Below are 27,947 nucleotides of genomic sequence, written 5' to 3' on the forward strand. Positions count from 1 at the left end.
TATATATATACACACACACACACACACACACACACACACACACACACACACACACACACACACACACACACACACACACACACACACACACACACACACACGCATCGGGTATTCTAGAATATGCATGTCCACGTAGTATATTGCCCAGTCACGTAGTATATTGCCCAGCCCACGTAGTATATTGCCCGGCCACGTAGTATATTGCCCAGCCACGTAGTATATTGCCCAGTCACGTAGTATATTGCACAGCGACGTAGTATACAGCACAGAGCCACGTAGTATATTGGCCAGCCACGTAGTATATTGCCCAGTCACGTAGTATATTGCACAGCCAGGTTTGTCACATTTTAAAAAATAAAAATATACTCACCTTTCTGAGGGCCCCTTGTAGTCCACGGCAGCTTCCGGACCCAGGGTTGGTATGAGCGCAGGACCTGTGATGACGTTGCGGTCACAGGCAATATACTACGTGGGCTGGGCAATATAGTACGTGGCTGGGCAATATAGTACGTGGCTGGGCAATATAGTACGTGGCTGGGCAATATAGTACGTGGCTGGGCAATATAGTACGTGGCTGGGCAATATAGTACGTGGCTGGGCAATATAGTACGTGGGCTGGGCAATATAGTACGTGGGCTGGGCAATATAGTACGTGGGCTGGGCAATATACTACGTGGCTGGGCAATATACTACGTGGCTGGGCAAAATATTACGTGGCTGGGCAATATACTACGTGCCTGGGCAGTATACTACGTGGGCTGGGCAGTATACTACATGGGCTGGGCAATATACTACGTGGGCTGGGCAATATACTACGTGGACATGCATATTCTAGAATACCCGATGCGTTAGAATCGGGCCACCATCTAGTATATCTACATCTATATATATCTATTCGATGTGTACACATTTATTCTACCTATTCTATTGTAAGCTGTCAGTGTGATTTTACTGTACACCGCACTGAATTTCCGGCTTTTCTCTCTAACACCGCTGCGTATTTCACGCAAGTCACACTGTTGGTCCGTGTGTAATCCGTATTTTTCTGGCCCCCATAGACTTTCATTGGCGTATTTTTTGCGCAATACGGTGACAAACGCAGCATGCTGCGATTTTCTATGGCCGTAGAAGACCGTATAATACGGATCAGTAAAATACGGCTGATAGGAGCAGGGGCATAGAGAAGCATTGTACCGTATGCAATCCGTATTTTATGAACCGCTCATACGTCCGTAAAACTCGCTAGTGTGAGGTCGGCCTAAGGCAAAAATTTTCGATAAAGATATACTTAGGGATTCAGTGTTTATTTCAAATGTAAAGTTACTATATAGAAATGTATGGGTTTGCCTTGTTGAAAACGCAATTAAAGTTTAACCTCCGCTAATTTATTTTTAAATAGAGTTAAGTGGAAAGGAAAATAGATTAAAAACATTCAACTTTAGAAAAAAAACTACCATAGACATAGGTATGGCAGAATATGGCGCATAAAGACTGAATCCCTAAAAAGATCCTAATGAAACTTGGAAGATAACGTTGTTGTACTAATATGAACTAATTCCAATAAAAAAAACGGAGCTCAAAACCGTTTTTCCGTTTCCAACCATGATAAAACACTAGGTATAGGTATGGCAGAATATGGCGCATAAAGACTGAATCCCTAAAAAGATCCTAATGAAACTTGGAAGATAACGTTGTTGTACTAATATGAACTTATTCCAATAAAAAAAACGGAGCTTAAAACCGTTATTCGTAATTCTTACCAAAGTGATGATGGGAGAGCCTGGTGTTGCAGCTTGACTTCAGTAAGGTACAGTCACACATAGCGACGCTGCAGCGAAATGGACTCCTCGCCAGAGACGGACTACACCTCAACAAACCTGGGAAACACACATTCGCCAGAAGACTCGCTACACTCATCAGGAGGGCGTTAAACTAGAAGAAGAGGGGACGGGAAGAAAAACATTAGACTCGAACAAAGACGACCCAGGAAAACATACTCAGAAGGGAGGTAAGAACATTTCTAAAACAATCCACAGTGAGGAGATTGGAACAAAACAAAATCCTCTAAACTGCATGCTCGCAAACGCCAGAAGCCTGACAAACAAGATGGAAGAACTAGAAGCAGAAATATCTACAGGTAACTTTGACATAGTGGGAATAACCGAGACATGGTTAGATGAAAGCTATGACTGGGCAGTTAACTTACAGGGTTACAGTCTGTTTAGAAAGGATCGTAAAAATCGGAGAGGAGGAGGGGTTTGTCTCTATGTAAAGTCTTGTCTAAAGTCCACTTTAAGGGAGGATATTAGCGAAGGGAATGAGGATGTCGAGTCCATATGGGTTGAAATTCATGGAGGGAAAAATGGTAACAAAATTCTCATTGGGGTCTGTTACAAACCCCCAAATATAACAGAAAGCATGGAAAGTCTACTTCTAAAGCAGATAGATGAAGCTGCAACCCATAATGAGGTCCTGGTTATGGGGGACTTTAACTACCCGGATATTAACTGGGAAACAGAAACCTGTGAAACCCATAAAGGCAACAGGTTTCTGCTAATAACCAAGAAAAATTATCTTTCACAATTGGTGCAGAATCCAACCAGAGGAGCAGCACTTTTAGACCTAATACTATCTAATAGACCTGACAGAATAACAAATCTGCAGGTGGTTGGGCATTTAGGAAATAGCGACCACAATATTGTGCAGTTTCACCTGTCTTTCACTAGGGGGACTTGTCAGGGAGTCACAAAAACATTGAACTTTAGGAAGGCAAAGTTTGAACAGCTTAGAGATGCCCTTAATCTGGTAGACTGGGACAATATCCTCAGAAATGAGAATACAGATAATAAATGGGAAATGTTTAAGAACATCCTAAATAGGCAGTGTAAGCGGTTTATACCTTGTGGGAATAAAAGGACTAGAAATAGGAAAAACCCAATGTGGCTAAACAAAGAAGTAAGACAGGCAATTAACAGTTAAAAGAAAGCATTTGCACTATTAAAGCAGGATGGCACCATTGAAGCTCTAAAAAACTATAGGGAGAAAAATACTTTATCTAAAAAACTAATTAAAGCTGCCAAAAAGGAAACAGAGAAGCACATTGCTAAGGAGAGTAAAACTAATCCCAAACTGTTCTTCAACTATATCAATAGTAAAAGAATAAAAACTGAAAATGTAGGCCCCTTAAAAAATAGTGAGGAAAGAATGGTTGTAGATGACGAGGAAAAAGCTAACATATTAAACACCTTCTTCTCCACGGTATTCACGGTGGAAAATGAAATGCTAGGTGAAATCCCAAGAAACAATGAAAACCCTATATTAAGGGTCACCAATCTAACCCAAGAAGAGGTGCGAAACCGGCTAAATAAGATTAAAATAGATAAATCTCCGGGTCCGGATGGCATACACCCACGAGTACTAAGAGAACTAAGTAATGTAATAGATAAACCATTATTTCTTATTTTTAGGGACTCTATAGAGACAGGGTCTGTTCCGCAGGATTGGCGCATAGCAAATGTGGTGCCAATATTCAAAAAGGGCTCTAAAAGTGAACCTGGAAATTATAGGCCAGTAAGTCTAACCTCTATTGTTGGTAAAATATTTGAAGGGTTTCTGAGGGATGTTATTCTGGATTATCTCAATGAGAATAACTGTTTAACTCCATATCAGCATGGGTTTATGAGAAATCGCTCCTGTCAAACCAATCTAATCAGTTTTTATGAAGAGGTAAGCTATAGACTGGACCACGGTGAGTCATTGGACGTGGTATATCTCGATTTTTCCAAAGCGTTTGATACCGTGCCGCACAAGAGGTTGGTACACAAAATGAGAATGCTTGGTCTGGGGGAAAATGTGTGTAAATGGGTTAGTAACTGGCTTAGTGATAGAAAGCAGAGGGTGGTTATAAATGGTATAGTCTCTAACTGGGTCGCTGTGACCAGTGGGGTACCGCAGGGGTCAGTATTGGGACCTGTTCTCTTCAACATATTCATTAATGATCTGGTAGAAGGTTTACACAGTAAAATATCGATATTTGCAGATGATACAAAACTATGTAAAGCAGTTAATACAAGAGAAGATAGTATTCTGCTACAGATGGATCTGGATAAGTTGGAAACTTGGGCTGAAAGGTGGCAGATGAGGTTTAACAATGATAAATGTAAGGTTATACACATGGGAAGAGGGAATCAATATCACCATTACACACTGAACGGGAAACCACTGGGTAAATCTGACAGGGAGAAGGACTTGGGGATCCTAGTTAATGATAAACTTACCTGGAGCAGCCAGTGCCAGGCAGCAGCTGCCAAGGCAAACAGGATCATGGGGTGCATTAAAAGAGGTCTGGATACACATGATGAGAGCATTATACTGCCTCTGTACAAATCCCTAGTTAGACCGCACATGGAGTACTGTGTCCAGTTTTGGGCACCGGTGCTCAGGAAGGATATAATGGAACTAGAGAGAGTACAAAGGAGGGCAACAAAATTAATAAAGGGGATGGGAGAACTACAATACCCAGATAGATTAGTGAAATTAGGATTATTTAGTCTAGAAAAAAGACGACTGAGGGGCGATCTAATAACCATGTATAAGTATATAAGGGGACAATACAAATATCTCGCTGAGGATCTGTTTATACCAAGGAAGGTGACGGGCACAAGGGGGCATTCTTTGCGTCTGGAGGAGAGAAGGTTTTTCCACCAACATAGAAGAGGATTCTTTACTGTTAGGGCAGTGAGAATCTGGAATTGCTTGCCTGAGGAGGTGGTGATGGCGAACTCAGTCGAGGGGTTCAAGAGAGGCCTGGATGTCTTGCTGGAGCAGAACAATATTGTATCATACAATTATTAGGTTCTGTAGAAGGACGTAGATCTGGGTATTTATTATGATGGAATATAGGCTGAACTGGATGGACAAATGTCTTTTTTCGGCCTTACTAACTATGTTACTATGTTACTATGATATAGACAACGAGCCAATCACTGGAGCGTCGCTGTTTATGTCGCTGTAGAGACGTCAAACAGAACGATGCAGGAGCGATCCAGTGACGTAACGGCGACTCGCTTATTGTTCTCGCTCCATGTAAAACATTGCTGGCGTAGTTGTTTTTGCTGTCAAACATGACGATACACGCCGATCTAGCGACCAAATAAAGTTCTGGACTTCTAGCTCCAACCAGCGATGTCACAGCGGGATCCAGATCGCTGCTGCGTGTCAAACACAACGAGATCGCTATCCAGGACGCTGCAACGTCACAGATTGTTGTCGTTCTCGTTGCAAAGTTGCTGAGTGTGACGGTACCTTAAGATATGCCCCAGCTAGCATGTCCACTTATTCTGCATTCTGTGGTTGCTAGGGTACTGGATGTGTGAGAGGAGGGTTTATAAACTATCTCAAGGTAGACAATATTAGGCTAGGTTCTCATTGCGTTAGGGCAATCCGTTTAGCGCTAAGCGCTAGTGGATTGCGCTAACGCAATGTCTTTTTAGGGGTCGCGTTAAATGTCCCCGCTAGTGCTAGCTGCAAGCAGCGTCCGAGGCGCGCCACAAAAGAACGGCACATCGCTAGCACGTGCCGAAAATGGCACGCACTAGCAATGCGCTTTAACATTGCTGGCAATGGGAGCGCTAACGGACACGTTGCACGGCGTTAATTTCGCCGTGCAACGCTGTCTATTAGCGCTCACCCGAAAACGAAATGAGAACCTAGCCTTAATATTATCTCACTCAAAACATCCCCCTCCCTCTCTCAATTCAGGTACACAGAGAAGGGAGTTGTAAGGCTATGTGCACACGTTCAGTATTTTTCGCGGTTTTTTTTCTATAAAAATGCGATAAAAACGTGAAAAAAACGCTTACATATGGTTCCCAATCATTTCAATGTAATCCGCAAAACTTGTGCAAATGTTGCGATTTTTTATTTTTTTTTTTTTTTTTTCTCTCCGCGGAAAAAAAAGCAACATATTCATTAATTCTGCGGAATCGCTGATTTCCCACACACTGTAAAAAATCTACCATAGGTATAGACAAATGACTAAAAAAATCTACCATAGGCAAAATCTACCATAGGCATAGACAAATATGACACATAGGGTTTTAGTATTTTCCATAATACACCACATAGTAATATATGCCGCACAGTAATATATGCCGCTCAATAATACACCACATAGTAATGTCTGCCGCTCAGTAATATCTGCCGCTCAGTAATATATGCCGCACAGTAATACACCACATGGTAATATACGCTGCACAGTAATATCTGCCACACAGTAATACACACCGCACAGTAATACACCACATAGTAATATCTGCCGCACAGTAATATACGCCGCACAGTAATACACCACTTTGTTTGAGGCTGATGTATTCATGGGAGGCGCTCTCTCCTCCTCTGTCTGAATATCCAGTGGTGTGAACCAGCCCTTATGGACAGGCCGCTACATTATCCACAGCAGCCAGATGTCCATCACTGCCCTGAGGAGTGGGGGGCGCTCTCTTCACATAAAGTATGGAGGAGATTTAGGAGTAACTTTCACAGATTTAATTGCAAATTTGGTGCATAACTGTTTTGAGTAAAAAATTGCACTTTTTTTTTTTTTTTTTGCAAGTCAAACACCTAATAAACATGTTTCACCTATTTATTTAGAATTTTAAAAAAAACTCTTAAAAAAATGCCAAATTTGCAATAAAATATTTAGACTATTGTCAACCACATAGTCCCCTAAAGAGCATATTGCGGAGGCTCATCGTCACGAAGGCCCCATTCAGCGTCTCTTCATGTGCTCTCCGATTGCCCTGCTGTAAAGCCCTGCTGGGGATCGGCCCTTCCTTATAATGGGCTTTTTTCTCGCAGCTGTTTCATCTCCTCTGAGGGAGGCGCTGCTCCACCAGAACACTCTCTTCCTCCTATCGCCATGGCAGCCTGGTAGATGTCAGCATGGCAGCCATATTAATTAGTCAGCTGATGAGCTAAGCTTGATAATCACAGGACTCGCTGTTGCTCTAGACAAAGTGGCACCTTAACCCCTCAATGATCAGTGACCATATACATAGCACACCATGGTCAGGGTTAATGGTGGATGCTTCATCAGCCATCACCTTCATGAATAATGAAGCTGAGGGATCCTCTGACTCCCAGCTGCTGTTCCCAGGAGACCATGTGTGGAGCCTGAAGACTTCCTGGCCTATTCCCAAAGAGGTTTATAGGGCGATAATCTGTTTACTGCTCTCCAAGACCACAATCCTTGCAGGGTAAAGCGTATTATGTTTAAGTAAAGGAAAGTTGTTTCAAGATGCTTGTGTGCCATCTCTGGGGAAGCATGGGTTAATGCTTGGCCTGGCATCTGCTACCAGGCACAGTAGGGTTTGGGACCATAGGCGGAGACGAGACTGTTCCGGCCCAGCTCTCGGCCTGCTTTTCCTGGTGACTGACTGTTCTCCATAGTGATAGACCTGTCAGTCACGTGGAGCAATTGGGGGAAGGGCAGACTAATCTCGTCCCCGATTTATGGTCCCAATCCAGTTTTGCAAATCATAATTTTCAAAGAAAAACTTACCAGGCTGCAAGTGTGGATCAGACGGCAGGTTCACTTCAATTCCTAGATGTGTTTTTCTCATCTTGAGCAATTAAATTAAAATCTTTTAATGTAATTTTTTTTTTTAACCCTCTTATCTCCCACAGATCCTACAAGATGACCCACCAATACCCAGCATTCAGTTCTGAGCAGAAGAAGGAGCTGTCGGACATTGCACAAAAGATTGTTACTAAAGGGAAGGGTATCCTTGCTGCAGATGAATCAGTGGGTAAGAGACATGGAGAGGTGGTGTAGTGGAAGAAGAGTAAACCAGGCATCCATTATCAGAGGTGTATCTAGGTTTTCTGGCACCCGGGGTAAGAATTCGGTTTGGCTCCCCCCACCCCCACACACCCCCAAGCACATATGCGACTTGTACACTTGGGCAAGTGTGACCCCGGCCTTACTCGCGTGCCGATAAGCTGCTCTCTCTAATTCTCTCAATGTTCAGTGAAAAACTGAGAGAAGCAGAAAGAAAAGCTCATTATCACGTGACTGTCAGTATGAAAATCGCATGAGTGAAGTGTCCATGTGATGGAACCTGCAGAGCTGAATCCTGACAGTGAGGATACTACATGCTGTCAGGATTGGCTGCACGGCTTCATTTTATAAATAAAGGGCTCGTCCAGGTTTCAGATGAAGTCTGCAGTCACTATATGTAAGCACTGCACACTTTTAGGATTCTCCCTTGCCAGTGGCAAGAGTGGACGGTCGTGTCAGCGATTTATATACTTCTGACCACATTCCGACTAGACGTGTCCAGCCTCAATTCACGATCATTGAGTGAGGCCACACATGTCTAGTCAGCACGTGACCACATGTGAGCAAATCACTGGCACCAGAGAATCCTGACAGCGTGCAGTGCGCACTGTGAGAATTCAGAAGTCTGCAGTCACAAAGAATGACTGCAGACCCATCACAAACCTGGACAACCACTTTAATTCTCCTTGCAGAAATAACAATATGAGAATTAGTCAGTATCACAAAAAAAATTACATCCAGGTACCTGATGGATGATGTCGTCTCTGGAGTCTTCTTTTTCTTTTCATCTTGTCCAGACGCCATGATGACTCTTCTCATCCACAGCCGTCTCTGCCGACTTCCGTCTTCTGTAGCCCATCCCCACATGATGCCCTTTAAGATAGCAGTGTCACTATAATGCTCCCGAATAATATCTTCCCTGCGCTGAGCCCCTAAATAAATTCCCCTCACTATGTTCTCTGCACAAAATATGACCCCACGGTATCCCTCTTATGGTACATCCCATCCACACTGCTCTCTCTCCTTTCCATACTGGGCCCTCTCTTCACACTGTTCTCTCACACTGTCTCCTGTCTATAGGGCCCAGTCTCTCTACTGTGCCCCTTCATTACATTCCTTCTCCTTGGCATGCTGTGCCCTTACACGGTTTCCCACACTACTCAGTCTGTATTCTGTGCCCACTCACACTACTCCCTCCTCCTCATGTATGCCCCCCTGCTAACCATACTGTCTCCTCACTTATTTACCCCCCTCTCCATATTTCCTCCTCACGCATCCATCACCCTCTCTCTCCATACTGTCAGCACCATTTTTTTTTTATTTTTATTTTTTTCCCCTCGCTACTCGGTGTCGACACCCATCTCCCCACTCACCCCCAAATAATAAATTTATCCCCTGCCACACACACTGAATAAATATCACACACTCACACAATCTCCGGTGTCTTCAGCTCCTCACATGACTTGATCACGCTGCTGGCGTCGCTCTGACCCGGCGGTCAGAGCCTCAATCCTCAATTGTACTCTAGTCTGTAAGATGCGAGTACAATTGATCTCTGCGAGCTGGTGTGCTGCAACTTCTCTGTGCCGGCTGTCGGCTTGACAGCCAGCTCGGAGAACTAACGTGGGGGGCAGGGTCTTCTTCTGGTTCTCCGCCCCCACTCACTAGCTTCTTGTGCAGGTCACTGATAATTAAGTATAAACATAAGGATGAATGACCTCGGGGAGATCAAAACATCCAACACCGCGGAGACACCATCACGTGTTTCTCAACGCAGTGATCCAGAACACTGCCCCCATCCCTTATGGGAAATATGCAAATGCATGTAGAAAAGCCGCGGATACCATGTTTTGGCATAGGTGGTTTTCCTTTTTGGATGCTGCCCTTCCCGTGGTTGTTCCTTCCCGGTGAAAGACCTGGCTATTTATTACTGATAACTAAGTGACCTGCTCCATTTTTAAAATTCTGCGCCGCCGCGATCATTTGCGCATGAGCATTGGGATCTGGTGTTCTGTGTGCAGAACTTGAATAAAATGGCAGCACATGCACAGATCAAGATTTTGGCTCTGTGAAAAATGTACAGATCCAAAAGCTCGATTTGCACATGCGCCGCCTCCAGTGCTATTTTATCAAAGTCCTACACACAGGACGCCAACTCGCCCTGCGCATGCACCGCCCAATGATGGAGTCAGTGCAGAATTTTAAAAATGAGGCAGGTCACTGAATAATCAGTGACCTGCACAAGAAGCAGAGGAGACTGGTGGGGGATGGAGAACCAGAGGGAGACCCGGCACCCACGTCCTGCCCCGAAGCACACAGAAGATGTAATTTCAGAAAACGTCATAAGGTGAGTATTAAACAACCATTGAGCGGATTCCTTTACATCAGGTATCGTATTAATCAGCATCACAGTGCTATTATGGCCATGGCTTTAGTTTATAAGGATAAATCTTGCTGAAAGCTTCTCTTTAGGCTTCCGTCACACTAGCAGTATTTGGTCAGTATTTTACCTCAGTATTTGTAGCCAAAACCGGGAGTGGGTGATAAATGCAGAAGTGGTGCATGTGTTTCTATTATACTTTTCCTCTAATTGTTCCACTCCTGGTTTTGGCTTACAAATACTGATGTAAAATACTGACCAAATACTGATGTGTGACGGCAGCCTTAGGCCGGTTTCACACGTCAGTGGCTCTGGTACGTGAGGTGACAGTTTCCTCACATACCGGAGCCACTGACACACGTAGACACATAAAAATCAATGCATCTGTTCAGATGTCATTTTTTTTTTTTTTTTGTTTTTTTTTTTGTTTTTTTTGCGGACCGTGTCTCCGTGTGCCAAACACGGAGACATGTCGGTGTTCGTGGGAGCGCACGTATTACACGGACCCATTAAAGTCAATGGGTCCGTGTAAAGCACGTACCGCACACAGATGTTGTCCGTGTGCCGTGCAGGAGACTGACCTGGATCTGCATTTTACACACTAATATTCATATCTTCTCTACAGCAAACGCTGCTGCAGGGAAGATATGAATGGGGCTTCAGCACGATGCCGGGGACAGCACTAAACTTTAGCGCTGTCTCCGGCATGGTGCATGTGGTACCCAGTGGGCACACGTGTGCCACACTGATGTGCCACAGAAACGTACTGGCACACGTACACAGATAATTCCGGTACCGATTTTTCCGGTACCAGAATTATCTGGATGTGTGAGACTGCCCTTAAAGGGATTTTCTGGGTGGGGGGATGGGAGGTGGACTAAACCAGTGGATGGGTTAAGTATCTATATTAACCCCTTGATGCAAATGGGTGTAACTGTACATCCAGATTGCTGGTGATTTCATGCAGTCGGGTGTACAGATATGTCTGGATGCTACAGACACAGGAGATGTGCCCATGCCATCTGCTGCAACGTGTGTGACTGGGCATAGCTCAAATCCCAGTATTTAACCCCTTTGCTGCTGTCTGTAGTCAACAGTGGCATGTGAGGAATCTGACAACTGTGAGCTCACTACCTCTATCAGCCTATTGGCACCCCGCATCACAATCACAGGGGTGTGAATGGTTTGTATGGCAGCAGGAAGTCTGATAATGGCTCCTGTGTCTGACACATCCCTCTGGCCTGGCTCCAGCAGGATCTGATAGGATGTCAGGTTAGATAATGTATTGTAGTGCATAAGTACTATAGTGTATTTTCAATACGATCAAAGAATCGCATGTCAAATCCCCCTTGTGGGACTATTAAATATTAATAAATAAAACTAATATTTATTCGGTCTCTTCAATCTAATGCTCTGGTCGTCATCACTGGTCTCCGCTTACTTTCTGTAGTGATCAAGTGCAAAACCTCCATTCCTGCAGCCCAAAAATGTCTGACTTGTAGTGTTATATGACACATATCTCTCTGTAGCCCCAGCCTTAATTCCCCCCTCCACCCTCCCAAAAATAAACTGTTTTAGTATGTTCTTCTTAATGGGGTTGTCCACTACTAAGACAATGCCCTTCTTGAACTAAATGTTTGTCCCTGATAAAATAACACCTATACTCACTGGTGCCGTTCCAGCACTCGAGGTCTTGGAGCTCTTGTGTGGTGTAATGGTGCCTGGCGCCCATCAGCAGTGGTGTCCCTGTCCCTGCCTTTGTACGGATTGGAGAGGAAGTCCAGGCTGCGGCTGATCTGACTTCCTCTTCAAGTTCAATCTGTACAAAGGTGGGGACTCCAGTGCTGATGGACGCCAGGCACCACGTGTCACAAAAGCGCACAAGAGCTCCAGGACCGCGAGAGCTCGAACGGCGCCGGCACAAGAGGTGAGTATAGGGTGTGTGTGGGGGTTTTTATAATCTATCTATCTCAAACATTTAGTTCAATAAGGAGTGGTCCTAGTAGTGGACAACCCCTTTAAGCTGTTCAATTCCCGTGCACCACATAAAATATGACCACGAGACTGGGTTCCGTCTAAATCTAGGATTTGTACTGTCCTTTGTGCCGCTAGTCTGTGATGACTTTAATTCCTGCTATGCCGCTTATTCATAGGGAGCATGGCCAAGCGTCTGACTGGTATTGGAGTAGAGAACACGGAGGAGAACAGGCGACTTTACCGTCAGCTCCTCTTTAAAGGTGACAAACGCATGGAGAAATGCATTGGAGGCGTCATCTTCTTCCACGAGACTATGTACCAGCAAGGGGACTGCGGCACCAACTTTGTGAAGATGATTAAGGATAAAGGAATTGTTGTAGGAATCAAGGTGAGGAAATCTAGAGTGAAGGGGATTATCCAGGAATACCACCCCCCCATCCCATCAGACATTGGATGTAAAGAGACGCATATTGCTTCAGATACCAACCAATTGTCTGATGTCCAGTGAGTATCCTGACCAGGTTTCATTAAGGGGGTTGTCCTATACCTGGACAACCCCCTTTAAAACCCTATGTTTCCTCTTTTAAAATAATAACACTTTTACTCCCCTCCTTTGCAGCTGTTTATTTTATAAGGGGGAAACTTTGGGATTGAGCAGGGTTTTTCCGAGTAGTGGACAACCCTTTTCATTAGACCATTTCTTGCTGTACATTGGTTGCCTCTCCTTCTGATTTCGGCCCTGATATTAGATTGGATAGGGGGGGTATACCTTCAAAATACGACTCTAAGTAAAGTGTCCGTAGGAAAAAAACATTGGTGGTTGTACGTAACGGTGCCACTGTATGAAGAGCAACACCGATATTACATTTGAATAATCAGATCTGGTTTGAAAGCCGATCTGATTTTGGAGTGGAATACATGGCAAAATGTGCAGGATAATTCTGCCATCTGAAAAGGCCTACAAAGCGTGGGATCTGTGCGCCTCTCAATCAGATGTTGCCTGCACTATTCTTGCTGACAAAAAAAATTTAATACCTTTTATCAAAAATTCCAGAACCTCATTGAACACCTAACAAACTTATTTAGAAGTCGATGGGGTCCGTCATATTTCTATACTCTCTATGGCGCTAATGTGTGTATACAGGCAATATACATTAACCTGCAGCAATTATAAGAAACTCTTCTAGTTCTAAAAAGTAAAATGTGTCCGGTTCCTGTTCACAATCTTCCTATTATGTCCCTCCTATTGTGCCGGGTGGCCGCTGGAATTTGAAGGTCGGGTAAAGGAGAGGTCATCCATTCTTCCACTTGTTTTAGTCTCTATTATTAGAGCCGTGGATTGCAGCAAATGAGAACCCAGAAACCACAGTCCGTACTGGGAATACGCCAAAATCAATTAGTCAGCAGTGGGGTCCCTGCATGAATAAATTATTAATATTGCTACAAATGTCTTATTATTTGGGGTGCACAAATATTGCTGAGCAGTCTCTTTTATGACAGGTTGATAAAGGAGTGGTCCCTCTTGCTGGTACGGATGGAGAAACCACAACTCAAGGTTAGTGATGTGATGGCCACATGGCAAATTGTGGGGGGCACAGTGAGAAAGTGACGTGTAAGTGCCAGGGAGCAGATCCTGTAAGTGCCTGTAATGGGAGAGTGGAAAATGTGACACGTAATCGCTCCCATGAGGAAACTGCGCAAAGCTCTGAATGGCCACCAGTGCATAATAACCCAATGTGCCCAGGAAATACTATTGCTGTGGAAAGGCAATACTTCTCTGCATGGGACACTGCTTTTCATCTACAATGTATTGCTATTCTGCCACCTATTGTACTAACCTCTGGGTCATGCATCTAGAATATATAGACCTACACATCTATCACACAAATATCCTGCAAAATATATTGCGCAAATTCCAATGTAATAATATATTTAAAAAAAAAAATATTATTTTTCTTTGTTTAGTAGTCTGTAGCAGCCATGTATCATAGCAGGCTGTGAATAGGTTAAAAACTATATTTCGGCTAGGTTTGGGCATTACAAGCTGTCAACACATTAGCCATTTGACTAAACTTTTCAGTACAGCAGAAAAGGGGAAAGGCTATAATGTTCTAAAAGGGCCAATATTTTTATTTTTTTTTTACGGAGATCACATGGACTCCATGTTTGATCTGTGAGAGCATATCCTATTCTTAACCATTTTGTGGATAGGGCTCCACCATTTAGACCTCCTCTGAAAATCGAATGTAACACTGAAATACACTGAGCCGTTTTTAAAGTATTATTCTCAAGCAGATACAGACAAAAGAGGCCCCCGTGCAAGAATATATGGCCCTTTGCAGTCCAACACCTCAACATAATGCATAATTCCATCTGCTTCAGAGGTGGTAGTTAGCCCCTTTACCTCTTGGGTCCCTGTGCGGCTGCACATTTTGCACCAATAGTATGTCTTCCCGTGTTGTAAGTTGTCTCTTGAGCAGCTCATGGCTCTGCAGTCTCCTCACTTCCTGCTTTCTAGCAGGGTGGCGTCTCCTCTGCGAGTGACTGTTCTGCTGAGTAGCAGAACTGTAGTAAAGTTAAGGTACCTTCACACATAACGATTTCGTTAACGATATCGTTGCTTTTTGTGATGTAGCAACGAAATCGTTATGCATGACAGCGACCAACGATCAGGCCCCTGCTGGGAGATCGTTGGTCGCTGGGAATGATCAGGACCTTTTTTTTGGTCGCTGATCACCCGCTGTCATCGCTGAATCGGCGTGTGTGACGCCGATCCAGCGATGTGTTCACTGGTAACCAGGGTAAATATCGGGTTACTAAGCGCAGGGCTGCGCTTAGTAACCTGATATTTACCCTGGTTACCATTGTAAAAGTAAAAAAAAAAAAAAAAAAAAAACAGTACATACTCACATTCTGATGTCTGTCACATCCCCCCCGGCGTCAGCTTCCCGCGCTGACACATTGGACGCCGGGGGACGTGACAGACATCGGAATGTGAGTATGTAGTGTTTTGTTTTGTTTTTTTTGACTTTTACAATGGTAACCAGAGTAAATATCGGGTTACTAAGCGCGGCCCTGCACTTAGTAACCCGATATTTACCCTGGTTACCCGGGGACTTCGGCATCGTTGAAGACAGTTTCAACGATGCTGAAGTCTTTCCCCTGATCGTTGGTTGCTGGAGAGAGCTGTCTGTGTGACAGCTCCCCAGCGACCACACAACGACTTACCAACGATCACGGCCAGGTCGTATCGCTGGTCGTGATCGTTGGTAAGTCGTTCAGTGTAACGGTACCTTTAGTAAAGTTATACAGCAGAACTTGTGCTGAGCTTTAACACGTTTAGCTATCAGTGGCTTGTTCTGGAGTGTATACTGCTATCACTAGACGACATAGATATTTGGGGGCATATAAGTGAGGTCTTGAATGTGAGAGCCATGATTAGGAAAGCTGCTCTGGAAATTACTGATGGTGTGGGCTTGTGACATTGCAAGATTTATACCAGTGGTGGGGAGGGGAGCAGATAACTGGTATATAGAAATCAGTGGGCTACAGAGAGGTTCTGGGATGTTAGGAGTTAACACTTCTCATGGAATGTAACTGTGCACACTTTGCCAAGGTCTGTGAAGATAATGGGGGGCCTAGCACCATAGAAGCCATCTGTACACTATGTAAGATAAAAGCTCTTTAGCAAGAGAATGACAGTAAATAGACACGGCAAATTAATTACAAACTTATTTTATTGGTGTCTAACAAAAGCAAATTAATAACATGAGATCATTTCTTTTGGCGTCAATTAATAAAGACTCGGTCTGCCTCTTTTCAGTATCTGAAAACTGATGACACACAAGATAAATATGGTACATGTCCTTAAATATACAGATGTGTGACTGAGGCCTAAAATAGGTTGAGTTTTCTCACAATATTAAAATTTGATAATTTACATGGTTATTCTGATATTGTTAACTTGATTCTTAATTATGCTCATGTTCATACTTTTTCTTACGGAGGAGACTAGGCAGGCAAAAGATATTATCTTCTGCAGCACTAATGCCTTCCTGCCACATGATTCTTACGGTATACGTTTCTTCCTGATGACCACCTGTCTTCCGTTATGCAGAATCATACCTGCCATATGGGGGGGGGGGATGAAAGAACACACTTTTGGCCTCTGTCTAATGAATGCAGGCCTGTGAGAAAATTACAGTATACATTGGGGAAAGAACCTGACAAATACTGTAGGCTAAAGAGCACAGACCGTGTGAATTTAGCCTATCTCCCGACTGCAGCTTTCAGTAGTGGAGCAAACTGGCATTGCAGCATACTAATCCACTAGCTGCCATAATCAGTAGAAGTTGTAGCATTTAGGAAGTGAACTTGAGGAGAAAGAGGCTGTTGTCATCTTATTGCCATTGCATGTCACCTGGCCTTCTACAAAAAAAATAAAATAATTGGTATGAAGAAAAACTGTTTTCCGCATAACCAAAGCTTCACCCTTCTCCATTGACGAGGACATCATAAGTCCTAGGTCTAAAGAATCTAGCAGCACCAGACAAATGTGTGGGGGGGTATTATTTTTTTTTTATTATTATTTATTTATTTTTTCCCCCCTTTTTATTTCTTTGCTCCACCACCCTTTCAACTGGAAAGATTGGCTGTGCTGGTCAGAAACATTATGGCATGTGCTACCACGTACTTGCATGCGGATTTGGCACTTATTCCATATTTGTAGTGATTATACAAGGCCCCTGAGACTAAGGCCTTATTTACACATCAGTTTTTCACGTATGAGTGCTGTCCATAATTCTTCACAGATAGCGGTCGTGTATGTGTGTATGTATGTATGTATGTATGTATGTATGTATGTATGTATGTATGTATATATATATATATATATATATATATATATATATATATATATATATATATATATATATATAATTTTTTTAAAATCATAACTTATTACAATTATTGTTTTTATTGTATTGTTAAAAAATTAAACAGGACCCCCCCTTACACTTCTCTGTATATTCTATAACCCCCACCATACATGAATCAGACCATCGTTCCAAATCGCGGATATAGAAATGGAGATCAACAGCAAATTATGTCAAGTTAACCTCATTATGCATTGCCATAAAACAGATCTGTAGCTAAATATATTGAACCATTTTTGTTCGCCCGTGTGGCCCAACAGGAGGTGGAACAGACATCGAAATATACAAACATTTCAGCCCAATAAGGATAATCTAAACTTTCCACGGTAATTCCTCCAAGTCTCTGATTTTATGATATTTATGCATAGCCTTCCATTTTCTGTAAACCCCTTCCTACAAACGTAGAAGCAAAAACCTTTTATCTATGAATTCTCTGAATTTTGGTGGTGTTGGCAGTCATACTTATGACAGTCTATGGGGCTGGGGAGTTTTTCCTCGGACCGTGTGATCCATCCAAAATCACAAAGACCTGCCCAATATTGATTTGAATGTCGGATCAAAATCAGTCATAAGTTTGTGGGTTCGTGAATAATCTGACAGCTCTCAGATACCATCAGTGTGCTGTCTGTTTTTCACTCACTAGACACTGTAGCAGTTTTATTTTTTTCCCCTCTCAGTAAAAAAAAAAGAAAATCACTGCTGACACTCTATCTGCCTTTCTATTCTGTCCCCCCAAAAAAACCTTAAGTCTGAAATGAGTGTGAGGGAAAAAGGCTGTGGGGTGGTCCTGATCTCCCGAGACGAAGAATAGCAACACAAGTGCAGTGTGGGTTTTGCCATTACTCCTGGAGCTGTGCCGATTGTCTTCAAGGATGTCACAGGAGAAAGTGCATTGTCCTTTTAAACAGACTTCAGACTTTTTTTTTTTTTTTTTTTTTTTTTTTTTTTTTTTGCTTTTCGGTCAGGTTCTCTGGAAAGGGCTCCCCAGACATTTGTGACCTGCAGTAAAATGTATTCCTCCAATGACAGTCAAGATTCAGAAATTCTTACCTGACTCCTCCTTCAATCCTTCCTTCTTTTTGAAGTGGGAAGCGTTGCCCTATAAGAATCACGGTACACCTGATAATGTACCAGGTGTGCCTACGGAGATACTACCTACAAGGATTATATATATATTTTTTTTTTTTTTACAAACTCCACATATAGAATATATTCAAATGTTTTTTTGTTCATAAAAAATATATGTGGATGATACAGACAATGGTGCAGAAATCAGCACATGAAAAACCTACTGATGGTAAAAAAAAAGAGGAGGGAGAGGGGTGCAATATAAGTTTCCAGGCAAGTAGTTACATATGAGCCATATAATGAAGAGAAGGCACCACAAATACAGTAGAATGTAAACCAGTATGCAATAAGCACTACATTGAAATACCAATGACTAAAATGATGATCCATACCTTTGTATAAAAGCATCAGTTTACAAAGTAATATATTTAGAAACATGGTATGTTTGTATCCATATTGGTAACATCACACACCCTTAATGGGACGAAAGTGCATAAAAGACAATACGTGTGACTGACTATAATAAGGCTGCTGCATATATACCCTGGAGCAAATTGATGATGCGTTTTGCCTGGGCTTTCCAAGCAGTCTCCTACTTCAGTAAGAAGCGGATATGATCACCCAAGCACCAGGAGGAAGAGATCATTGTCCTAGAGAAGGAAGAAGACTCCATTATACAACAGCACAGAGCGGAGGTCTCACCACAGCTTGTTAGTCATCAAGGAAGAGCTTCAACTTTGTGGATGTCTGTCCTTAATATTTTATCTATGTAACGGAATGTAGCCAAGCAAACTGCTTCCTAAAGGTACCTGTCAACCGATTTGTGCTGGCCAAACACCGGAAGGCATGAATCGGTCTGGCTGCTCAATTCCAGCCAGGAATATGTATTTTTTTTTTTTTTTTCACCCGTAACTCACTGCATTTCACACAAAGTATAGTTTAAAAATCTACCCAGATACCATAGGCAGAGAGGAGTCTAGATCGGCGTTGCCCGAGGCCAGCTTCTCCTCACACTGCTCTAGGTCTCATTTGTGTACATTGGGAGGGATCTGTCAATTGCCTAGGAAAGTTGGGGGAGAGGCCTCGATTTGGACAGCATGAATCAGTTAACGGGTTACCTTTTACAAAAGGTTGTTCAGAGGAAAAGTAAAAAGGGAAATTTAAAAAAAAATGTATTTAAAGAATTACAGCACTATAACATGTAGTTTAGTTTGTCCTGCAAATATGACCTCATATTAGTATGATGAGAAAAAAGCTAAGTTGTGGTTGGTAAGGATGACAACATTAGAGTGGGGAAATTTTTATTTTTTATTTTTTTTTGCTTACAACCAGAAATCTAATTTAAAGGTTGATATGTTTAATCCTGATTTGTCTTCTGATATATATATATATATTACTCTTCCTCATCTTTTCCTCTTATAGGTCTGGATGGCCTGTCCGAGCGCTGTGCTCAGTACAAGAAGGATGGTGCTGACTTTGCAAAATGGAGATGTGTGCTTAAGATCAGCGAGCACACCCCATCTTCTGTTGCTATAATGGAGAATGCTAATGTACTTGCTCGCTATGCCAGCATCTGCCAGCAGGTAAATGGGTTATTGTGTAATCTTGTCTGTGCCAGGGATAACAAAGAATGTTGTTATGTGAAAATATGCAGGGGATAAACCTGTATGTGCAGCTTAGTGCTCTTCTTTTCTACAGAACGGCATTGTTCCCATTGTGGAGCCGGAAATCCTTCCTGATGGAGACCATGACCTGAAACGCTGCCAGTATGTCACTGAAAAGGTTTGTGCTTGGACCACCGTAAATATACTTTGCACACAGCACCCCTACCCTTACTTTTTTCTTTCTCCTCTCTAGTCAGTATTACTATGTTTACCAAAAAATAAGTCCTACCCCGAAAATAAGCTTTAGCATGATTTGCTAGGATTGTTGGAGTATGCTTGAAATATAAGCTCTACTCCATAAATAAGCCTTCGTTACAGTAAGGGCTGGCATTGGTTGGGAGAGACAGTCGGGGCCAAAATTTTGAGCCCTAATCATTTCATATTCCAAGGTAAAGACTATAGAAAAAAACGTTTTCTTTCAGGACTTCATGACCTGTTTCTGCGTAGTCGATTCCTCTGTCTGCTGAGCTATTGCCCTTTCTTCCCTGTCCAAGTGCTGATGGTTTCTACGGTGTTTGTGTGCTCTGACATTTTGGCAGGGGTTTTATATGTTCAGAATTCACTGCACTTTCTTGCTGGTTATACCTCTTGGTGGAGGTGTGTTCAGGAGTTTGAGCCCTTCAGCTTATGTTGTTTGGTTAACTCCAGTTGTATTCCTGCAGTGAGTCTGTTTGCTTCCTTCCCAGCACCTTTTCCTTTTACCACTGTTGGGTTTCATGTTACTTTTTATTTTGTTTTTTCTTAGTTTACCCTCTCTACCCAATATGAACATGTTTTCGTATCTCGCTGGGAGAAATCCTTCAACGTCCGTTTAGGGAGTTAGGTCCAAAGTGGTGTTTTTAGTTGTGTGGCTAGGGCTTTTCTAGTCTGTACAGGGGCCAGTTGAGTGTAGGTGCGGAATCTCCCTGTGATTACATTTTTTCTTCTGTTACCCATGTGTGAGTATGTACAAGGGCCTTTGGTGACATCATGGTCATGTGACCATGATGTCACCAAAGGTTGTCTAACTGCAAGAGCCTAGAGGAACTAAAGAGGAGCCAGGCTAGTATATGCAGTGTGTATAAATACGTGTGTGCGTGTGATGATATTATAATATTTGAATAAATGTTGTTTGTTTATGGGAAAAAAAAGACCTCCTCTGAAAATAAGCCCTAATCTTTCAGCACAAAAACTAATATAAGACCTTGACTTTTCGTGAAACTGTGGATCATAAGAATTGTACTCGTTTAATATTTATGTATACTACAAGTCTTTGCTTTGCATTAAACATCAAAATAGCTCTTCTTCACACTATCAATATACGGTAATCATACAACAATCTAATATCAGAATAATGAGGTACCCGCTGTCACAATGTGTAGCAGTGATATAATAGAAGATTAAAAATAATGCTTCAGTGGAATACTTAATCAAATGGACAATGTCCTTTTCCCAATCACATTGTGTATATATGAACAAGAATACACCTTTTAGTCATAGTTGACACAGTGTCTGTGGTGCAGAAAACAATAAGTCCACTACTTCCGTTTCACTGCTTGTTAAAGCTTCCTCAGGAGGTGGAGAGTGCAGGAAGGAGTTTCAATGGTGGAGTAGGGCCAAAAATAAGTCTGATACGCCTGAGAATTGTGTAAAGGTACCGTCACACTTAGCGACGCTGCAGCGATACCGACAACGATCCGGATCGCTGCAGCGTCGCTGGAGAGCTGTCACACAGACCGCTCTCCAGCGACCAACGATGCCGGTAACCAGGGTAAATATCGGGTAACTAAGCGCAGGGCCGCGCTTAGTAACCCGATGTTTACCCTGGTTACCATCGTTAAAGTAAAAAAAAACAAACAGTACATACTTACCTACAGCCGTCTGTCCTCCAGCGCTGTGCTCTGCACTCCTCCTGTACTGTCTGTGTGAGCACAGCGGCCGGAAAGCAGAGCGGTGACGTCACCGCTCTGCTTTCCGGCTGACCGACGCTCACAGCCAGTACAGGAGGAGAGCAGAGCACAGCGCTGGAGGACAGACGGCTGTAGGTAAGTATGTAGTGTTTGTTTTTTTTACTTTTAGGATGGTAACCAGGGTAAACATCGGGTTACTAAGCGCGGCCCTGCACTTAGTTACCCGATGTTTACCCTGGTTACCAGTGAAGACATCGCTGGATCGGTGTCACACACGCCGATTCAGTGATGTCTGCGGGGAGTCCAGCGACCAAATAAAGTTCTGGACTTTCTTCCCCGACCAGCGACAGCACAGCAGGGGCCTGATCGCTGCTGCCTGTCACACTGGACGATATCGCTAGCGAGGACGCTGCAACGTCACGGATCGCTAGCGATATCGTCTAGTGTGACGGTACCTTAATCCTCTTCAGCTATTTTCAGCCGGCACATTCCCTTTTAAGTTCACTTCTTATTCTAAACTCTTATGTCCTATGTAGGTTCTTGCTGCTGTGTACAAGGCTCTTAGTGATCATCACATTTACTTGGAGGGAACACTACTGAAGCCCAACATGGTGACTGCTGGCCATGCTTGCCCTAAGAAATATGCTGCTGAAGAGATTGCCATGGCCACCGTGACTGCCCTGCGCCGCACTGTGCCCCCTGCAGTCCCAGGTAAAGGGTTATTATTATTATTATTATTATTATTATACATTTTTATAGCTCCATTTATTCCATGGCGCTTTACATGTGAATACGGGGCAAATATAGACAAATACATTAAAGATGAGCAGATAACAAGGCACACGGGTACATAAGGAGGGAGGACCCTGCCCGCGAGGGCTCACAGTCTGCAGGGGATGGGTGATGAAACACTAGGAGAGGGTAGAGCTGGTTGTGCGGCGGCTCAGTAACTTCAGGATCACTGTAGGCTTGTCGGAAGAGGTGAGTCTTCAGGTTCTTTTTGAAGGTTTCTATGGTAGGCGAGAGTCTGATGTATTGGGGTAGAGTTCCAGAGTATGGGGGAAGCACGGGAGAAGTCTTGGATGCGGTTGTGGGAAGAAGAGATGAGGGGAGTAGGGGTTCCCTATATTATGTTGGTCAGTATCTATCTATACTGTGCAGTCATCACTCCATGACACAAATGTTTTCCATTTTGCTAATATCACGTTCCTCAACCATTCATCAAGAATGGCATTGCTCTTGCTTGTCTTGATGAGGAGGCTTGCTTTAGTAAGGGCTGTCTGATCCATTAGGAGGCACACAATGTTAAATCAATCAAGTACGGTATCTGAAAAGTGGCGTGCGCTTCACCACCCTCTCCAGAGACTGGAGTAAGTTTTGTGTAAGGCATGCTACTGCTACTTATGGATTTGCCTATTTGACAAAGCTGGTCGACACTGACTTAAACACCAAAGCATACAATCATGTTGATGAATCGGGGACAGATAATCGCTGATGTCGTCCTATCTGTATAGTGAGTTACTGTATTAATCCACTGCCGATAAGGTGAGGTTGTAAGGGTCTTTGTATCTAGAAGGGATGACATGGATGATGAGTTCCTTCTCTTCCTAGGTGTTACTTTCTTATCTGGTGGACAAAGTGAAGAGGAGGCCACCATTAACCTAAATGCAATCAACAACTGTCCTCTAGCAAGACCCTGGGCTCTCACTTTCTCCTATGGACGAGCCCTTCAGGCCTCGGCTTTAAATGCCTGGCGTGGAAAGAGAGAGAATGAGCACGATGCTACTGAAGAGTTCCTGAAACGGGCATTGGTAAGATCTTTAACTCTTCTAAAACCTTTTGTTGCACGTCCCTGGAGGCTTTTCAAATCTGTTTCCATTTTATACCAAGTGGGAAAACTTGCTTTTAGCCCAATATACATGCATTTAAAGGGACTGTATTTATATGTGCATGCAGCTCTTTAAAAGACACGTCCAGCAGTACCTTTTACATGTCCGTTCCTTTATTGCTGAGAAATCAGCATTTATGTTGATTTGCAAATGAGGCTGAAGAGCTATTTGTAGATCTGGTGTCTTTGTCACTCCAGCTCTATTCCCAGCACTGCCTCCTGCTTGACTGAAGGCCTCTATACTGTGTGACAAAAGGAGCAGGAGGTGGTGGTGCTGGGAAAGGGAATAGACCTGGAGTGACACAGGCTTCAGATATACAAATGGCATTTCAGCTTCATCTACATAACCGTTCAAATGCTGATTTCTCAGTAATGGTGGAGCAGACCGGCCATGTAAAGGTATTCCTGGACTTGTGTTTGAAAGAGCTACATACACATTTATGAAATCATTTTAATTGTGTGTATTTTGGGCTAAAATCTGTTGAAATGGGTTTGATTAAAAAATTGTGGACAGCTTGACTTCTGTGATTTGTTGCGTAAAATGTCAGAACTAGCTCACCAATGGACTCTGAAAAATACGGTAATTTTGGACTGATATTCCTTCCAATACTCAGATTATAAGGGTATGTGCACACGTCAGGATTTCTTGAAGAAATTTCCTGAAGAAAACTGGAAATTTTCTGCAAGAAATCCGCTTTTTTTTTTTTTTTTTTTTTTTTTTAAGCATTTTGCAAGCGAAATTAGCTTGCAGAATGCTAAAGTTTTCCAAGCGATCTGTAGCATCGCTTGGAAAACTGACAGGTTGGTCACACTTATCAAGCATAGTGTTTGACAAGTGTGACCAACTTTTTACTATAGATGCTGCCTATGCAGCATCAATAGTAAAAGATAGAATGTTTAAAAATAATAAAAAAAAAAAAATGGTTATACTCACCTGCAGACAGCCGATCTCCTCAGCGGCGTCCGTTCCTATAGATGGTGTGTGTGTGCGCAGGACCTTCGATGACGTCGCGGTCACGCAACCAATCACAAGACGGCGACGTCCTCGCAGGTCCGTCACACACACACCATCTATAGGAACGGAAGCGGCAGCATGCACCGCTGAGAGGCGGGAAGACTCCGGGGCCATCGAAGGGGAGTATATCACTATTTTTTAATTTTAATTCTTTTTTTTTTTACCAATTATATGGTGCCCAGTCCGTGGAGGAGAGTCTCCTCTCCTCCACCCTGGGTACCAACCGCACATAATCTGCTTCCCGCATGGTGTGCACAGCCCCATGTGGAAAGAAAGCAGATCAATGCATTCCTAGGTGTGCGGAATCCCCGCAATTTTTTTTTTTTCGCGGAAAAAAATGCAACATATGCAGAATACACTGTAAATAATAAGAGGCATATGTAAGCATTTTTTTTGCAGTTTTATCACGTTTTTATAGCGAAAAAAAACAGCGAAATACTGAACGTGTGCACATGGCCTACGATGCACTTTTTCCCCCCAAATTTGGAGGGAAAATGGGGCTGCATCTTATAATGTGGATATACCTTACCGGCCGTGGTGGAGCTGGGTCCCAGGGTCGACGCCGGAGGAGGCAGGAGTGGAGTGTTGCTGCAGGCCAGAGGAGGAGGGGGTGTTCAGATGAGCGGCGTGCCGCTGCGGGTGTTCAGTGCTGCGCGGGCACTGCCAACATCTTGTGAAAGCCCAGGGCCTCCGCAGTTACATGGGTTCCTATGCAGTGGACTGGACTCTGGGGGAAAATGGCTGCCAGCTGGGGGTGGCGCATGCACAGATGGAGATCTTGGCACCAAGATCTCGGAAGATGAAACCTCAGCACCGAACACCCGCAGCGGCGCGCTGCACCACACATCCGAACACCCCTCATCCCAGCCTGCAGCAACGCTTCACTCTTGCCTCCTCCAGCGGCGACACTGGGACCCCGCTTCACCGCAGCCACCACCCCCCGGTAAGCAATGAGACGCATGGATTATAAGAAGCACCACCATTTTATTAAAAAAAAGATTTTCTTCCTATTTTTGTCCTCAACTTTTGGGGTACGTGTTATAATACGCAAAATACGGTACATGCACATGAAGGGTAACTAAACTTTTACATTTTGTATAGGCACTTTCCACGTCTGCAGATCAGACCCAGTGGGGGCTCTAGTCCTGAGGACGCCTCTCACCGATTAAAAAGATGTCAGACAAGTGTCTACCTTAAGGCAGAAGCATATGGTTCTTGCCTTTTGCGCACACAGAGTGAAGTACGGATACATTATAAAGCACAAGCTTCTAACTTTCTGTTGCATCTATACGATCGCCAAACATAAAATCGGCACGAAATATTGCACATTTGGATTCGGTGAACGTTTTCCAAACAGGTCCGCTAATCTCTAGTGTTAAATCACTTAAACCAAGGGGCAGCTTGGTGCACAGGCTACATACCCTTCTGAGGCTGAAGACTCTGCAAAGTTCACCAACAAGCAAGGTGTCAAGACTCTATAAAACCAGTGATAATACATGTAGAGGAACTGGTCACTCGTATGACTATGAACAGGGTAAATGAAAATAATTTAGTGCCAACATCACAATTTTCTTTTTTTTTCTTTTTAAAGGCCAATGGACTTGCAGCTGCTGGAGAGTATGAGCATAGCGGTGATGGCTTCGGGTCGGCTGGCCAGTCCCTATATGTTGCCAATCACGCCTATTGAGTATGTTGGTGTGACGATTACTGACCTACAGAACAACTCCACTCTGCTTCCCTGTCCTATAAGCAGCATCCACATGGACACCCCTCACAACCAAAGTTTGGAATAGCCACAGCCATTCCCCACCTCGCTCCTCATACTTGTCCACTGCCAGGAGGAGGATTTTGCAGCCTCCGCTGTTAGGGCTGGATCTTGGGTGCAATGATTGGATCTGACTCCTGTCTTGCACTGTAATTCACTTGGTTCTGTTGAATATTTTCCTACTAGATCTGTTTATTTTTGAGGCCTAATAATATATTAAGAGCAATTTTAAAGGAAATAGAAAGCTTACATAGGTAATATATATGATATACCTGGCTTTGAGCGCCTTCTGAAGGGCAGTTGAAGGAAACGTTGACCACATGTATAATTGGATGACTAGTTACAATGGTTTCTTACCATCTCAGTCACCTACACAATATCTGACCCCATCTAGAAGTCTGTTGTAATACCTTGGAAAGACATTCAGTGATCCATGACTTTCCCACCAGGCTTTGTTCTGTCAAAGGTCTAACACTTTGTGGTACATCTTTAGATTGCTTGGTTTCTGTGCTACTTTCTCCACTGAAAACTGACCAACCTCTCAACACAACTTGGAAATGAAAGGGCAGAAACCCCCAACAAGGCAGGGTAGCTAACTAAATCCTGTGCATTGTGAAAATAGTGTTGTCTTTATCTGTATGCAACTGATGTACCAAATAGTCAAAGAAATAAACTAGTGAATTAAAAAGAAATTGTGTGGTTATTAATTTATAACCTTCAGATTTCTCTTCTGCACTTTCAATCAGTGGATGATCCCACAGAAAATGGCCTCAGCTTTTCATGAAATTTTCCCTCTTCTAAAACCATAAACGAGCAGATCTCCAAGACTCCAACTTTGGCCAGTTTCAAACATTTGGCATTCATGGTCTGAGTATGGACCCCCATGTCCAGACCGATGCATGTCTCCTGACCCGATCTTACCAGCTTTATATATGCCTATTAGACAATGGAGTTTGGGTCAGGAGTCCCGTGACCACTCAGTCTATACTCAAGCCATGAATGTAAAGAGGTGTGAACCCAGATTTGCCAAGGTTGATTTTTATCTTGTACAGTGGGGCAAAAAAGTATTTAGTCAGTCAGCAATAGTGCAAGTTCCACCACTTAAAAAGATGAGAGGCGTCTGTAGTTTACATCATAGGTAGACCTCAACTATGGGAGACAAACTGAGAAAAAAAAATCCAGAAAATCACATTGTCTGTTTTTTTAACATTTTATTTGCATATTATGGTGGATAATAAGTATTTGGTCAGAAACAAAATTTCATCTCAATACTTTGTAATATATCCTTTGTTGGCAATGACAGAGGTCAAACGTTTTCTGTAAGTCTTCACAAGGTTGCCACACACTGTTGTTGGTATGTTGGCCCATTCCTCCATGCAGATCTCCTCTAGAGCAGTGATGTTTTTGGCTTTTCGCTTGGCAACACGGACTTTCAACTCCCTCCAAAGGTTTTCTATAGGGTTGAGATCTGGAGACTGGCTAGGCCACTCCAGGACCTTGAAATGCTTCTTACAAAGCCACTCCTTC

The 27,947-nt window shown here is 43.2% G+C and overlaps 1 protein-coding gene across 1 annotated transcript in view; it reads left to right on the plus strand.

Moving 5' to 3' along the window:
• ALDOC (aldolase, fructose-bisphosphate C) overlaps positions 1 to 27,112 on the plus strand; it is a 30,846-nt gene extending 3,734 nt beyond the window's left edge. Inside the window, exons 2-9 of the mRNA XM_069761233.1 lie at positions 7,687 to 7,808; positions 12,374 to 12,585; positions 13,698 to 13,752; positions 19,622 to 19,782; positions 19,898 to 19,981; positions 22,289 to 22,463; positions 23,364 to 23,563; positions 26,247 to 27,112. Coding sequence (XP_069617334.1) covers positions 7,697 to 7,808; positions 12,374 to 12,585; positions 13,698 to 13,752; positions 19,622 to 19,782; positions 19,898 to 19,981; positions 22,289 to 22,463; positions 23,364 to 23,563; positions 26,247 to 26,342 — 1,095 coding nt within the window. The 5' untranslated portion in view covers positions 7,687 to 7,696 and the 3' untranslated portion in view covers positions 26,343 to 27,112. The remainder of the gene's footprint in view (positions 1 to 7,686; positions 7,809 to 12,373; positions 12,586 to 13,697; positions 13,753 to 19,621; positions 19,783 to 19,897; positions 19,982 to 22,288; positions 22,464 to 23,363; positions 23,564 to 26,246) is intronic.
• Positions 27,113 to 27,947: the final 835 nt, after the last annotated feature.

The sequence above is a fragment of the Ranitomeya imitator genome, chromosome 3, assembly GCF_032444005.1.
Source record: "Ranitomeya imitator isolate aRanImi1 chromosome 3, aRanImi1.pri, whole genome shotgun sequence".
Lineage (NCBI taxonomy): Eukaryota > Metazoa > Chordata > Amphibia > Anura > Dendrobatidae > Ranitomeya > Ranitomeya imitator.